Source organism: Callithrix jacchus, chromosome 6 (genome assembly GCF_049354715.1).
Source record: "Callithrix jacchus isolate 240 chromosome 6, calJac240_pri, whole genome shotgun sequence".
Lineage (NCBI taxonomy): Eukaryota > Metazoa > Chordata > Mammalia > Primates > Cebidae > Callithrix > Callithrix jacchus.
In genome coordinates this window covers 143,171,744-143,184,557 of record NC_133507.1, presented here as the reverse complement: position 1 = coordinate 143,184,557, position 12,814 = coordinate 143,171,744, and the positions used below count along the sequence as shown (strand labels likewise).

Here is a 12,814-nt window from a genome sequence, read left to right as displayed (position 1 = left end):
TTTTGAATTAGCCTAATACCGGTCAGGCCTCAAATAGTTATAAGGAAAACATTTAAATAATAGTAATAAATAATAATAGCAAATAAATAACTGAAGTGCCTGTTTTAGGATGCCAGACCTGAAATTTAGGAAGAGGGATGAAATGTACTTTTAGAAGACGTTCAGATCAGTAGTTGCTATTATTTTGTTTTTATTTTTGTTTTTGTTTTTTTGAGACGGACTTTTCGCTCGTTACCCAGGCTGGAGTGCAATGGCGCGATCTCGGCTCACCGCAACCTCCGCCTACTGGGTTCAGGCAATTCTCCTGCCTCAGCCTCCCGAGTAGCTGGGATTACAGGCAGGCACCACCGTGCCCAGATAATTTTTTGTATTTTGAGTAGAGACGGGGTTTCACCATATTGACCAGGATGGTCTGGATCTCTTGACCTCGTGATCCACCCACCTCGGCCTCCCAAAGTGCTGGGATTACAGGCTTGAGCCACCGCGCCCGGCCAGTTGCTATATTTTGAAATGGGGCAGAAACATTGGAATAGCAAGAAATAAAGGTTAGAAGACAGATATTTAAGCCCTGCAGTTTTAAGTTGACTTATAAACTGTTAATTATAGGAAAGCGATTCATTAGGTTTCAGTTCTTCTGGTTTCCCTTCTCTGAGTCTTTCAGAATATAGGAGGAAACAGGGCCAAGACAGGAAATGATCAAGTTACAAAGCATGCAGGTGAATGTTTAGGAAGGATTTTAAAGACCAAAACAGGTGAACCACCTGAAAGAGGTAGTGATTTTCTTGGAATGAGCAAAATGAAGAAGTATATCAGTCTCTAAAGAACATAAAGATATTTGAACATCCTGTAAGTTCAGCAGGAACTTTCTACATGGAGAATGGACTTTACTGGAATAAGATTCAGGGTACCTACATATCAGTAGCCTCATCTGAAAGGTTGCAGACCATCTTTATCAGTTAAATTATTTTAGAATACAGGCATAATAGACCAGGTGACTCAGGCCTGCAAGAGGTGTCACACCCACTCATCTCCAAGTCTGAGCTCCTCACAGGCTTCTGCTTCATCACGATCCTGTGTTAAAAACAGAAGGACATTTTCCCCACAATATTCAAGCCCTTCCAGTCTTTGCAGGCCTTATGATGTTTTCCTCCCATCTTTCTCCTGAAAACTTTGCCTAGAGATCCTAGGAGAAGGAATACACATTACATGAAAAAAAAGAGAACTGTGGACTAGGTAGTAGACATAACCTATATTCTCCTCCAGGTTTTCAAATCCCTGTCATTGGCCACTATACGAAAAGCACAATGGTCTAGCTCTTTTCAAATGACACTGAAAAGGGGTGAATTAACATTTCACCCCTGCCACTTGGTCACTATGTGAATCTTAAAAAAAAAAAAGTCTTCTATTATTGTGGGGCTGTTTCTTGTCCTTCTGTTCTCCAAGACGGTGAAATAGATGACTATAAGGCCTCCTTTCCAGATCTAGCTGACTTCTTGGATTTCAAGGTAAAACCTCTTCCACCTTTTAGATCTGTAGCACCAGAGCCTGTGTATTTTGTCTGGGGGTCCATTCAAGGCCAGTTTTTCGGTGTTTGGTGCTTTTTCTGTTAGCATAAGTCATTCAGCCACTGTTACTACATAGCATCTTCTTTTCCCCAAAGTACAGAACAAGTTGAGGTATTAGATACACTATTATCAGGTCTAAATTCTTTTCACTGAAGGTACTTAAATAGCCTTGAAGCTTTTTATGGCTTGCTGATAATGAGAGGTAGTATAACATGGTATGTGACTCAGCACAAAATTAGGCTAACGTCTGTACCACCAAGAGCACAAAGACTTCCAGAACAAGCTTAAGAACAACTCTTAGAATTAATTGACATCAAGTGAAGATATTTTCATTGTAAGGTCATTTTGTCCTTGTCAGTGCTCAGAGCCTACACTTTTCTCATTAATGCTTTTGGCTTAAAGTCAGAATTAAATGCAAATGATTGGCTTTTGTCTAATAACAAATATTGCTATACATCCACACTCAATTGAATATCCAAAATTCTATGCGGTAACATTTGTTACTGACTCAAAATTAAGAAAATAATCAATCTTGATTATTTTTGCTGTAAATATTTACAGATTTTTACTCAGAAAATCAAACTTAATTGAAATAATGGACACAAAAGAAAGGTTACAATGGCAACGTATTATTTGAACACAAAACTGATTGATAAAACCAATGTTTGTCAAAATATTTATATAAAAAAAGAATACAAATCAAGTCAATTTAGATAAAAATGAAAAATTTTTAAATGGAATTGGATTAATTCTGCTTTGTAGAAATTAATTAAGGCATTATATCGACTTAATTTTGTTTTTATAAGGAAAGGGGTTTTGGCTGAAAATTTAGTAGTAATGATGTAATTCTGATTTAAACGTTTGTACTTAAACATAGTATCACCTTGAAAATCAGGTCAAAATGTTCAGATCAAACAGATGCTGTAATTTTTAAAGAAAACAGTGGTCGAAAACTATGATTTAACAGTAGCAGTATTTCCCTACAGATTATAATAGTAAAGGTAGTATAAATACCCCCATGAAGGTCTACTGTATGATTATTAAGCAACTGGATAATGAAGATGATTAATAATTCTCTTAATAGTTTTTATTAGTAAATGATTGTTTTATATGTCAATATCATTAGGAAAGGCAGAATTCCTGCCTGTAGCTGCTCACGACAGTGACCTAATAGAAAACACCTGGCCTAAGAAATAAGTAAACTAATAAATACGTTAATAAGAAGTGCTTTGGATTTGTTGAAATCATTATTTAGGAACCCCAGCAAGGGAATACACGAAGCACATTCCACAAGCCAAACAATGATCAAAGTGGCCATTCTTCTGCCAGCCTTGGCACTCATGCTGGTCAAGCATGGGTTGATTAAAGAGGGGATTAACTCCCTGCTGTCCCAAGTTTGTTTGAATGCCCCAAGCCTGCCTGCAGACCTGGCTGGAAGCATGCTGGACTTGAATTCTTGCTGTTTTCTGTGCTTCCATCCAGTCTGGCAGGTTGCAGGCTCGCGGTTTTCCTCACTTATACTTCACTAGGGTTTCCATAGTTGCTGAACCAAAGTCTGTAATATTTAGTGCTGGCAGAGACCGGACTCTTTCTGCAAAGACTGAACAGGTTTCAGCCATGAGGGCTCTCCCAGTCTTCACCTCAGCCTTGGGTGTTAAAAGACTTGCTATGAGCATGAATGTCCTCAGAGTGCCACCAAAAACAAGTGCAGGAACTAGAATTAGGAACAAATAGGATGATTGATACATGCTTTAGCAGCTTTGCGAAAATAAGAACAAAATATGGCATGGTTGCATTTAACAACATTTCTTCCGTGTAAAACCTTCTCTTAGCTTTTCAGTTCTCCTTGCCTATTTGGGCAATCTGATTTCTGAGTCTTCCTGTCTCGCTGGTAGCTCCATTCTGCTTATACCTTCTTGTTCTGTTTCTAGACCTAACACTGCCTTGTTGGATCCAAGCTCCCCTGAATTCTCCGCTGTGGTATCGGTGGGCGATTGGCTCCAGGCCATTAAAATGGACCGGTATAAGGATAACTTCACAGCTGCTGGTTATACCACGCTAGAGGCTGTGGTGCACGTGAACCAGGAGTAAGTACTCAACGATGTAACACCAAAGGGTAAATCTAGATTTAATAGTATTTTCTTTTTCTTTTGCTTTGAGCTGCATAATCATCCTACTCATTTAAAAAAAAAAACTGGAATGCCTCTCATTTTGATTGAGTATACTTTTACACAGCCTCTATAAAGTATCTACATTGTTGCATTAAATTACTTAAACATTTTAATACACCTGCCTTGTTGTGCTGTATTAATTGTGGCTGATTCAAATGTGTGTCTGCATGAAGCCTGAGAAAAGAGATTGTCAGCCCCCATGACTTTTTCTGTTCCTCTTTTGTCGCCCTACGTACAGGGACCTGGCAAGAATTGGTATCACAGCCATCACGCACCAGAATAAGATTTTGAGCAGTGTCCAGGCAATGCGAACCCAAATGCAGCAGATGCACGGCAGAATGGTTCCTGTCTGAGCCAGTACTGAATAAACTCAAAACTCTTGAAATTAGTTTACCTCATCCATGCACTTTAATTGAAGAACTGCACTTTTTTTACTTCGTCTTCGCCCTCTGAAATTAAAGAAATAAAAATATCTGCAGCATTGCTTGGTGTACAGATTGCTGAAACTGTGGGGCTTACAGAAATGAATGCCGGTCATTTGAATTGGACCTGGAACAAATCTTTTCTCAGAAGTACTTTTCTGTTCATCACCAGTCTGTAAAATACATGTACCTATAGGAATAGAACACTGCCTCCGAGTTTTGATGCTGTATTTGCTGCCGGACACTGAGCTTCTGAGACATCCCTGATTCTCTCTCCATTTGGAGTTACAACCATTGTATTTTGTTTGTGGCATAAAGTACCATCATCTCTCTTTCACTGGAATGGAGACCATGCCCAGGAACATTTTTTTAAGGACTCAATTGTGGCTTTTAGGGCTTGGTTCATGCCATTGGGGAAAAAAAATCCTAGGAGAAAGCAACGTGGCTCATAGTGTTGCCTCTTCAGTGCTCAAGCCACCTGGTGGATTCCTATGACCCGGGGGCTGGAAAGAAAGGGAAAGTGGATTTTAAAATATATATTCAAAACCCCAAGCCCCATAACCCCTAACTGGACAAATAAGGTCTGCTTCTTTGGGCCTGAGGCTGTGCCATATAAAGTCTTATTTTGGGACTCTACAAACTTGTCATAACTACCTTATGGATAGTGGGCTGTGACAATCTTGAATAGGGAACTTCCCACTTCCCTCTAAAGAAGCAACCCCCAATCTGCAAGGTAAGCCCAAAAACCAAGAATGAATCTTTCTCCAGTGGAAACTTACTTTGTGTTTTCAACTAGATCTCATTTGAAATACTGAAAACAGAAAAACACTCTTTCATGTATCTCAGATTGTGTTGATGTTTTTCACAAATTCAGTCCTTTTATTAACAGTGAGAGAGAGACCAAACACAGTACGGTTTCCCTGCTATTCTTCCGGGGAGAAGTGATTTATGAACCAGATGAGGTCAGGGTGCTCAGAGGGTTGATTCTGGACTCTTGCTGGCTGCTGGCTGTTGCCCTCCTTTGCAAAGGGCTCCTGTCCTTTGGTGCCATTAATTCATAGTACACATACTTACTATCTTCTGGGCACCAGGCAGCAAGCACAGGAGCGTTTCTCTCTGTCCTTCTTGGGTTGTGGGTCCCGTCCTTTGGAGAGTTTACCTCGATAAAGAAGTACTGGGGAGACTTTTCCATTAGCCTCGTTTTCTGTCCTGCTCCAGGAAGGTCTGTCCCCCATACAGGGCCACACAAAGAGGATTTACCAAGATGTCAGCAGTGAGACTTGGAATCACCTCGGCTTCCTCATGATCAGAAAGTTGACCTACTGAAAAAGACACCATTCATAAGCCTATTAGCTTTAAACACTTCTGTTTTTACATCCCAGCATTGAGTTTGTTCATTCCTAAAAGCAAAGGACATAACTTTGGACTGGACACATTTTAACTTTTCTTTTTCTCTCTCTCTTTGTTTTGTTTTGTTTTTTTAGTTATTTCATTTTTATCACTTTCAAACAAGAGTTTGGCTGATTGTAATGACCTTTTTTTCCCCTTGGTTTTAGCCTGAAGGCTATTTCTTATAGAGCAAGGAATGTTAAATTTGATGCTGTCAAATCATGACAGTTTAGTAAAAACCTTTTTTGCAACATTAGTTGTAAAAGCTTTTCTGTTCAGAAGGAATGTTTAATCTGTTTTTAAAACTACTCCAACGATTTTTGTTTTATCGCCACTTTTGCAGAGGCCTGGAGTTCTGGATATTTATGTTAAAAGCTAACAAATGCAGGACTTTTTTTTTTTTCTTACTTTGTTAAATAAAATTATTATTATTATTACTATTATTATTATTATTATTTTGAGACAGAGTCTCACTCTATCGCCCAGGCTGGAGTGCAGTGACGCAATCTTGGCTCACTGCAACCTCGGCCTCCTGGGCTTAAGCAATTCTGCCTCAGCCTCCCAAGTAGCTGGGATTACAGGCACTCACAACCCACGCCTGGCTAATTTTTGTATTTTAGCAGAGACAAGGTTTCACCATGTTGGCCAGGTTGGTCTTGAACTCTTGACCTCAGGCAATCCACCTGCTTCGGCTTCCCAAAATGCCAGGATTACCGACATGAGCCAACGTGCCCAACTGGCATTATATTTTAACTAGCAACAAAATGTTACCTTGCATACACTGAATAATTAAAAGTTTTCTTTTTCTTAAAGTCAACAACTTAAGGTATTTTCTAAACACTGAACATATGAAAAGCAGACCATTTCAAAAGAGAATATGTCCATTTTGAAATAGCCTAACAAATTAACATTACATACTACGCTGGTGTTGTTTTGTTCCTGCTCAGCAGGTATTTCTGTAAATGAAGTAATCAGGGAAGGATCAAAAGAGAGGTGAAGTATGAAATCTTATTTTATTCAAAGGTCGCCTTCTGAATCTTAAAAATTTTACCATATGCATACATTAGAGTGAAGGCCAATGGAAAGGCCAAAAAAGGACTTTCCAAGTGCCTAAAATATATCCAGCAAGAGTTAAAGTGTTAACTTTCTCCACTGCCTCTGTGAAGTTTTAGAAGAGAAATGTGAGAACAATAGGAATGAAGCATTGTTTCCCAGGGCGCAGAGCCAGACTCTGGCATCCGGACAGCTATGGATTCTAAAGCCAACTGAAATGTTGACACTGGGAAATTCACTCCACTTTTCTTTTATAACTCAGTTCCTCCACCTGGAAATTAGAGAGATAATGATACCTTAATAATAACACCTTTCCTAATGCATGGTGTTGTTGCAAGTGTGTATGAAACACTCTTAAGTAAAACACAGTGAGCTCCACAGAAGAAAGGTGCACTTCTTCCTCCAACCTTGTCCAAGTCTTATTCATCTGTCTTTCACTTGCGATCCCAAATGTTTTATTACAACATGCCAGAGTGGGGTGAAATGAAGTTCAGTAGTAGGGGGGGTCACGCAGTGAAGCTTCTTCACTTTAAATGGATTTATGAGAGTTTGGGGGTAAATGCATATTTATACAATGGTGGTAGACCTATCAGGTTATGCTGGCAGGATAAACATGCATTATTTAACCTTGACATTTATAAAACTATTATTTTGTAATGGGGAAGACAGTGATACACACAAGTTCAATTCTATTGCAGTGAAAAGAACTGGATGGTAAAGACATTTTGATGTCTTCACGAATGACTCAAAGGAACAAGCCTTTGTTTATTTAGTCACAATGAATTCTCCTTAACTCATGACCCTACATAGACTACATGCTTTGTCTGGTCTCTGTTTAAGAAATTTCTCGTGATAAAGGAGTTGCCTGAATTCAATGGTAGGAGGAGAAGACTTATTTCACGCAACTCTTATTCTGGCATTAAGTAGATATAGCCCTTCACATTCCCGTATGTTTCACTTCACATGTCCAGTCATTTTCACATACATGCCAAGTCCCCAAACTGCCCACTTAATATTACATATATGTTTATGTAATATATCTTGATATCCAGATTTAAATGGAGAAGGAATTGGCAGACTGAAAGGCAACATGTGTTTGTGAGACCATTCTTTCTCCTCTAAGAATTTCTAGTAGCAAAAGAAATCATCACCCACCTAGTGTGTCCACAGGATACAGAACGCCCTCTGGAGTTTTAAGCTCATATTTATGCTCTCCTCACTCTTCACATTAATACCTGCCCACCTGCTGAAATCCCTGCACATTCAGGTTTCAAAAACTGTATTCAATGGACTTGACTGATTTCCAGAGAGGAAATAGTTAGAAAGTAGATTTGATCCCTTTTCCTTCATTTTTACATTATTGTCAAAATAAATAGCCTTAGTGGCTAACAAATGGCTTCTTGTTGATATGGCTAGTTATCTTCAATAAGATATGCATAGTTATCTTGAAGATATGGGTAGTTATCTTCAATAAGATATGCGTAGTTATCTTGAAGATATGGGCAGTTATCTTCAAATGCCCTAACCCACATTTACAATTTTAAATTGCTTAAATAACAATTTGTCTGTGGATAACTTAAAGAGCAAAGTTTCTGTTTTTTAGAGACAGGGTCTCACTCGGTCACCACTGGAGTGCAGTGGCGCGCTCATGGCTCGCTGCTGCCTGTGTCTTCCAGGCCAAAGCAATCCTCCCACCTCAGCCTCCTGAGTAGCTGGGACCACAGGTGTGCATAACCATGCCTGGCTATTTTTTGTTTTTGTTTTTGTAAATACGGGCTCTTACTCTTTTGCCCAGGATGGTCTCAAACTCTTGGGCTCAAACCGTCCTCCCTCCTTGGCCTCCCAAAGTGCTGGAATTACAGGTTTGAGCTACAATACCTGGCCAGAAAACTATTTCTGTCTCTCCAAATAAAGTGTTTTCTACAATGTTAAATATGGTCATTTACCACAAAAAAATTAAATTTTATTCTTCTCTACATGGTAAATGTACACATAAGCAAAACAAACATGTGATTTCATAAAATAGGCAAAATCAACTATCAAAGTGCATTTTGGTCTCAATTACTGCCTTTCACTTGAGGCCACCAGCTGCTAAGTATGACCACCGTGGTGGGAGGTATAGTCCAGTAGGTAATCTGGAGAGTCGGTTGTTACAAAGGAAAGAAGGGAACTTACTTCCTTTGGTTGAGTTGATTATTTTACACATATATGGACAATGAGAAGCCATGAGGATTCCATTGGTGCATACCAGCCTTGTTCGATCCCAGGCTGATGTCTAGAATTCTAGCCTGCAGCTGATTAGTTCCTGGTATGCAGAAGGAGGCTTGAGCCCAGACCTCTGTCAATGACGGGGCAAGTCTCTCCTTGTGTCCCACGTTCCCTCTCTCCTGCCTGTTTACACGTAAAGAGCATGGCTCTTTCACTACATCATGTACTTCTATTTATCAGGAGCTACTCTCTTGTTCAGAAAAGCAAACACTTCTTTTCACTTCTTAGTTTACATTTTTTCGATCATTATTGTTGACTTCAGATTGTGAACTGAAGTCAGGATTTTCATTTCTAAGACAGGCTGTTCAACATAAATATTGACTAGGACTTTGTGGGGTCTAATCCCAGCCTTGCCACTGTAGAGCGTATGGCATTGGGCAGGGTACTTAGCCTCCTTATGCCTCAATTTCCTCATTCATATAATGGGGCTAAGAATAGTACCTATCTCAGAGTTGTGATTAACTTAAGCTGTTAGTGAGCATTTTTGTTATTATAATTGCTATTTTTCAGGAGAGGAAAATATAATTTGTGATTTCCCCCAAACTACTTCTACTGAAGGATATCAACTTCTATGAACCTATATATTCTTTCTTAAAATAGTGGTTGACAACTGGCTAGCAGTATTGGTGGCGTTTTGTCTAAAGTCTTGCTCTTTTATCTACAGGGAGTAGATTCTGCTATCTTGGCCTCACAGCCCTTCCTGTTGATTACAAAGCCCGTGGAAGAAAACAGAACACACCCTTCTCAGTTCCGTCTAAATGTGTTTCTTCTGCTTCAATTACGCCAGTTCTGGGGCAAAGAGACTGATGTGACAACACCCATACCCGAAAAGAATAAATGTGTCTCTTGCAAATTCCCTTTCCCAGTGAAAGAAACAGCAAAACACTTAAGATTCAGCATCTGTTCTCCACTTGCACCGAGGAATGCACTGTTCGCAGCACCAGCTCTGCAGAGCCCTTGCCCCGGACTCTTTGCTGTTTTATTTATATGTATTTCCATACTTCATTCCTGTATGTCACTGCTGCATTGGTGTGGCAGCAAGTGACCAAATGCTACATACAGGTCTTACTACGGACACCAGGTCAGGTGCAATCACACAAAACAAAGCCAGTTCCATGAGCTGCCTACGATATGCATTGCAGAAGTAACATTTTACCCAGGGTGTGCCATTGCAGTGATATAAATATATTTTTTTCTTAGACTAAATATGAGCTGAGTATCTCTTTTGATGTGTGTACATAGGTATGAGTGTGTGTGTGTGTATGCGTGTATGTGTGTGTGTGTGTGTATGTGTGTGTAGCCTCATGCTTAGAACTACCCGTGAATGTTGTGGAATGCTACACCTGGAGAGATCTGGTTTTCCACCAGTTTCAAGATGAAGAGCCACATGATACAGTGACCCTGGAGACCGTCCCCTTGGAAAGACAACCCAGAGATGTTCAGTGTCCTGTATCTATACGTGTATTTTATAGCTGTCACACTAACCTTAATAAAAATTCTACAGCTTTGGACAGCAGCATTTTCACCTTAATGGTGAAGTAATTTAAAATATAAATCCATTCAGGTGACAACCCATCAAAATTACAAATTCTGATTGAACTCATTTGAATCATCAGTTCCTTGATGGAGAGAAGGAGATGGAATGTGTCTGGTAACCCCAAATGGAGTACAAGTAGCCTTTGTTTTCCTGCATAAATGGACTAGTTGAATGAGAACAAATATATGCAATTCATATACTTTTGGAGATGAACGTAGATATGTGTGTCAGCTTTGAGATGATGTGTCTTGGATTAATACTTTGTCTCCCAGTATCACAGAAAAATACATGCCAGTGACTCTTGAGGTTAAGGTAGTTGGGATGAAATGACCTCAGGCAATTTCAGATTCCCAAATTACTAGGAAGGTTCTACAGTAATTAATATGTAGCTAACTCCTTTTGCCCTCACAAGAGCATCAGCCTTCTAGAATCAGAGCTCCGGAGTGTGAAGATTCAGTATTGATATGTGATATGTATACCAAACTCCAGCCAACTTACTGCCATTTTTCATAATCTGAGTGGCTGCCTTGCTTATCCTAAGCTATGGTTGCAGAAACTGTGGCCATTTATATAAGCTATAACATCAAATCAGGGAAAATTGAGGAAAAAAAAAAAGATTCCGAACCATTTATTGTTGAATAAGTAGAGAAAATCATCAATAAATATTTATTACATTCTGACAGGGTGTGTGGCATTGTATTCTATGCCAGAGTGACAAAGTTAATTCACCCCTTTTTGGGGACCTTAGTATATTTTTTAAGGGATGTGCCTATGCATTGATGCCTGAAAAATATGTATAAAGAAATGAGGTTGAATCTCTGAGCAGATCATCTTTTCCAGAGGTAAGAGTAGGAGGCCAACTTTCAGGGTCTGGGTCTAACCCTTGAGCAAGCCCTAGCTGAGTCAGCTCCAATGCTAACTCACGGGCTGATCTGTAGAGCAGCGGGAAGCTACTCCCCTGCACCAAATCAAGTAGCTTCACCTTGTGTATGTAGGCCCCAAGTTCTTTTTTAGCAATCTTACGAATGGAATGTTCTGGTGTGTTGAAAAACGTTCTTATTTTAAGAAAGGTTGTGTTCATTACACTGCTGGTCTGTGTGTTCTGAGACCTCTTGTATTCAATCTGTGAAGGATATGTGTATTAATCCATACACCCGTGTAGCCTCAATATTTGTCTGAAGACACTTAAATTCTGACCTGTAAAGGAAAGTTCTAGAAGCAATATTTTCACTTATTTAACATTCTCCAGACAACATCAAGCATTGATACACACTGAAGAGTGCATTTATTTTTTTGTATCACTCTAAGTATGTCGGAATATGCAAGGACTGTGGTTAAAATTAGAATGTATAAGGCATATTATAATTTAGTTCATACTGAAAAAGAAATTAACAAACAGAACATTGTTTGGTTCACACGTTCCAAAATTTGAGCGATTTCTTGAGTTAGACATAGATTTTCTATTTTGTTTTAATTTGTCAAGGTGTTTTTCTTCCCTTCATGAACTTTAGGTACACATAACTTATGTCATTTATTTATGGTCTTTTATACCTAGTTTGTAAAATTGTAAAATAGCAAACTAAATGCAAAGAGTTTGCATTTGAAAATAATAAAGTAGTTGCCGTATACAACCCTGAAATCTAATTGTCTTTTCAATAACTTGCTATATATATGGTGTGCCTAGATGAATTATTTGTTGTCATTTAATTTTAAAAAAATCTTAAATTCCAACTGAACATACTTAAAGGTTAAAAATTATTGTCTTCTAAAGATTCCTCACCCTTGAGAACAACGCATTTGAAAATCTGACTTAGACAATGGTAATTAAGACTACAGACTTTGGTTGATACTCAGGCTTCACCACTTACTAATTATACAGTCTAGGGCAAGTCTCTTAACTTCTCTCTGCCCATTTCCTTTCTTGTATGATAATTACAATGCAAGAGCTTTAAAAAGATTAAATATATCGAAACATTTCACAGTGTCTAACATCCAGCCAGAACTCAACAAATGGTAGTGATTCTTGGTAGCCTTTTTGATGATATAAACTTTCTTCTTCAATACCCCCAGTTTTATACCCTCTCTTAAAACCTTGTCACCGATCCAAGCAACCAGCTACCCATCCTTTCCAGGTGCTTTCAACCTAGGATCCATGGATCCTTGAGGGTACATTGGTACTACAGCAGGTCCGACAGCATCCCTAAGACTGAGCAAATGTCAATTACTATATTTGCATATGTGTTTTGATGGGGAGGTTTTCAAAATTTCATCAAATTCTAAATTGCTATGGGATACAAAAATTTTAATGACCATGGTTTTTAGGATGAAGGCTCTCTTCGTGATGCTATTTCATTAAATTATCAATTTGGCGAAGTGCCTATTGATCGAACATCAGGTTTAAGTTTTATT

At 38.9% G+C, this 12,814-nt stretch overlaps 1 protein-coding gene across 4 annotated transcripts in view; it reads left to right on the top strand.

Annotated features, from left to right (window-relative positions):
* EPHA4 (EPH receptor A4) overlaps nt 1-12,044 on the top strand; it is a 153,793-nt gene extending 141,749 nt beyond the window's left edge. For 2 of the 4 annotated variants that reach the window (XM_078329179.1, XM_078329180.1), the window contains exons 16-18: nt 3,497-3,681; nt 3,975-4,891; nt 9,533-12,044. In XM_078329179.1, coding sequence (XP_078185305.1) covers nt 3,497-3,656 — 160 coding nt within the window. In that variant the 3' untranslated portion in view covers nt 3,657-3,681; nt 3,975-4,891; nt 9,533-12,044. The remainder of the gene's footprint in view (nt 1-3,496; nt 3,682-3,974; nt 4,892-9,532) is intronic. The other 2 variants (XM_008999563.5, XM_035305880.3) reach the window with 1 other exon arrangement.
* The last annotated feature ends 770 nt before the right edge of the window (nt 12,045-12,814 follow it).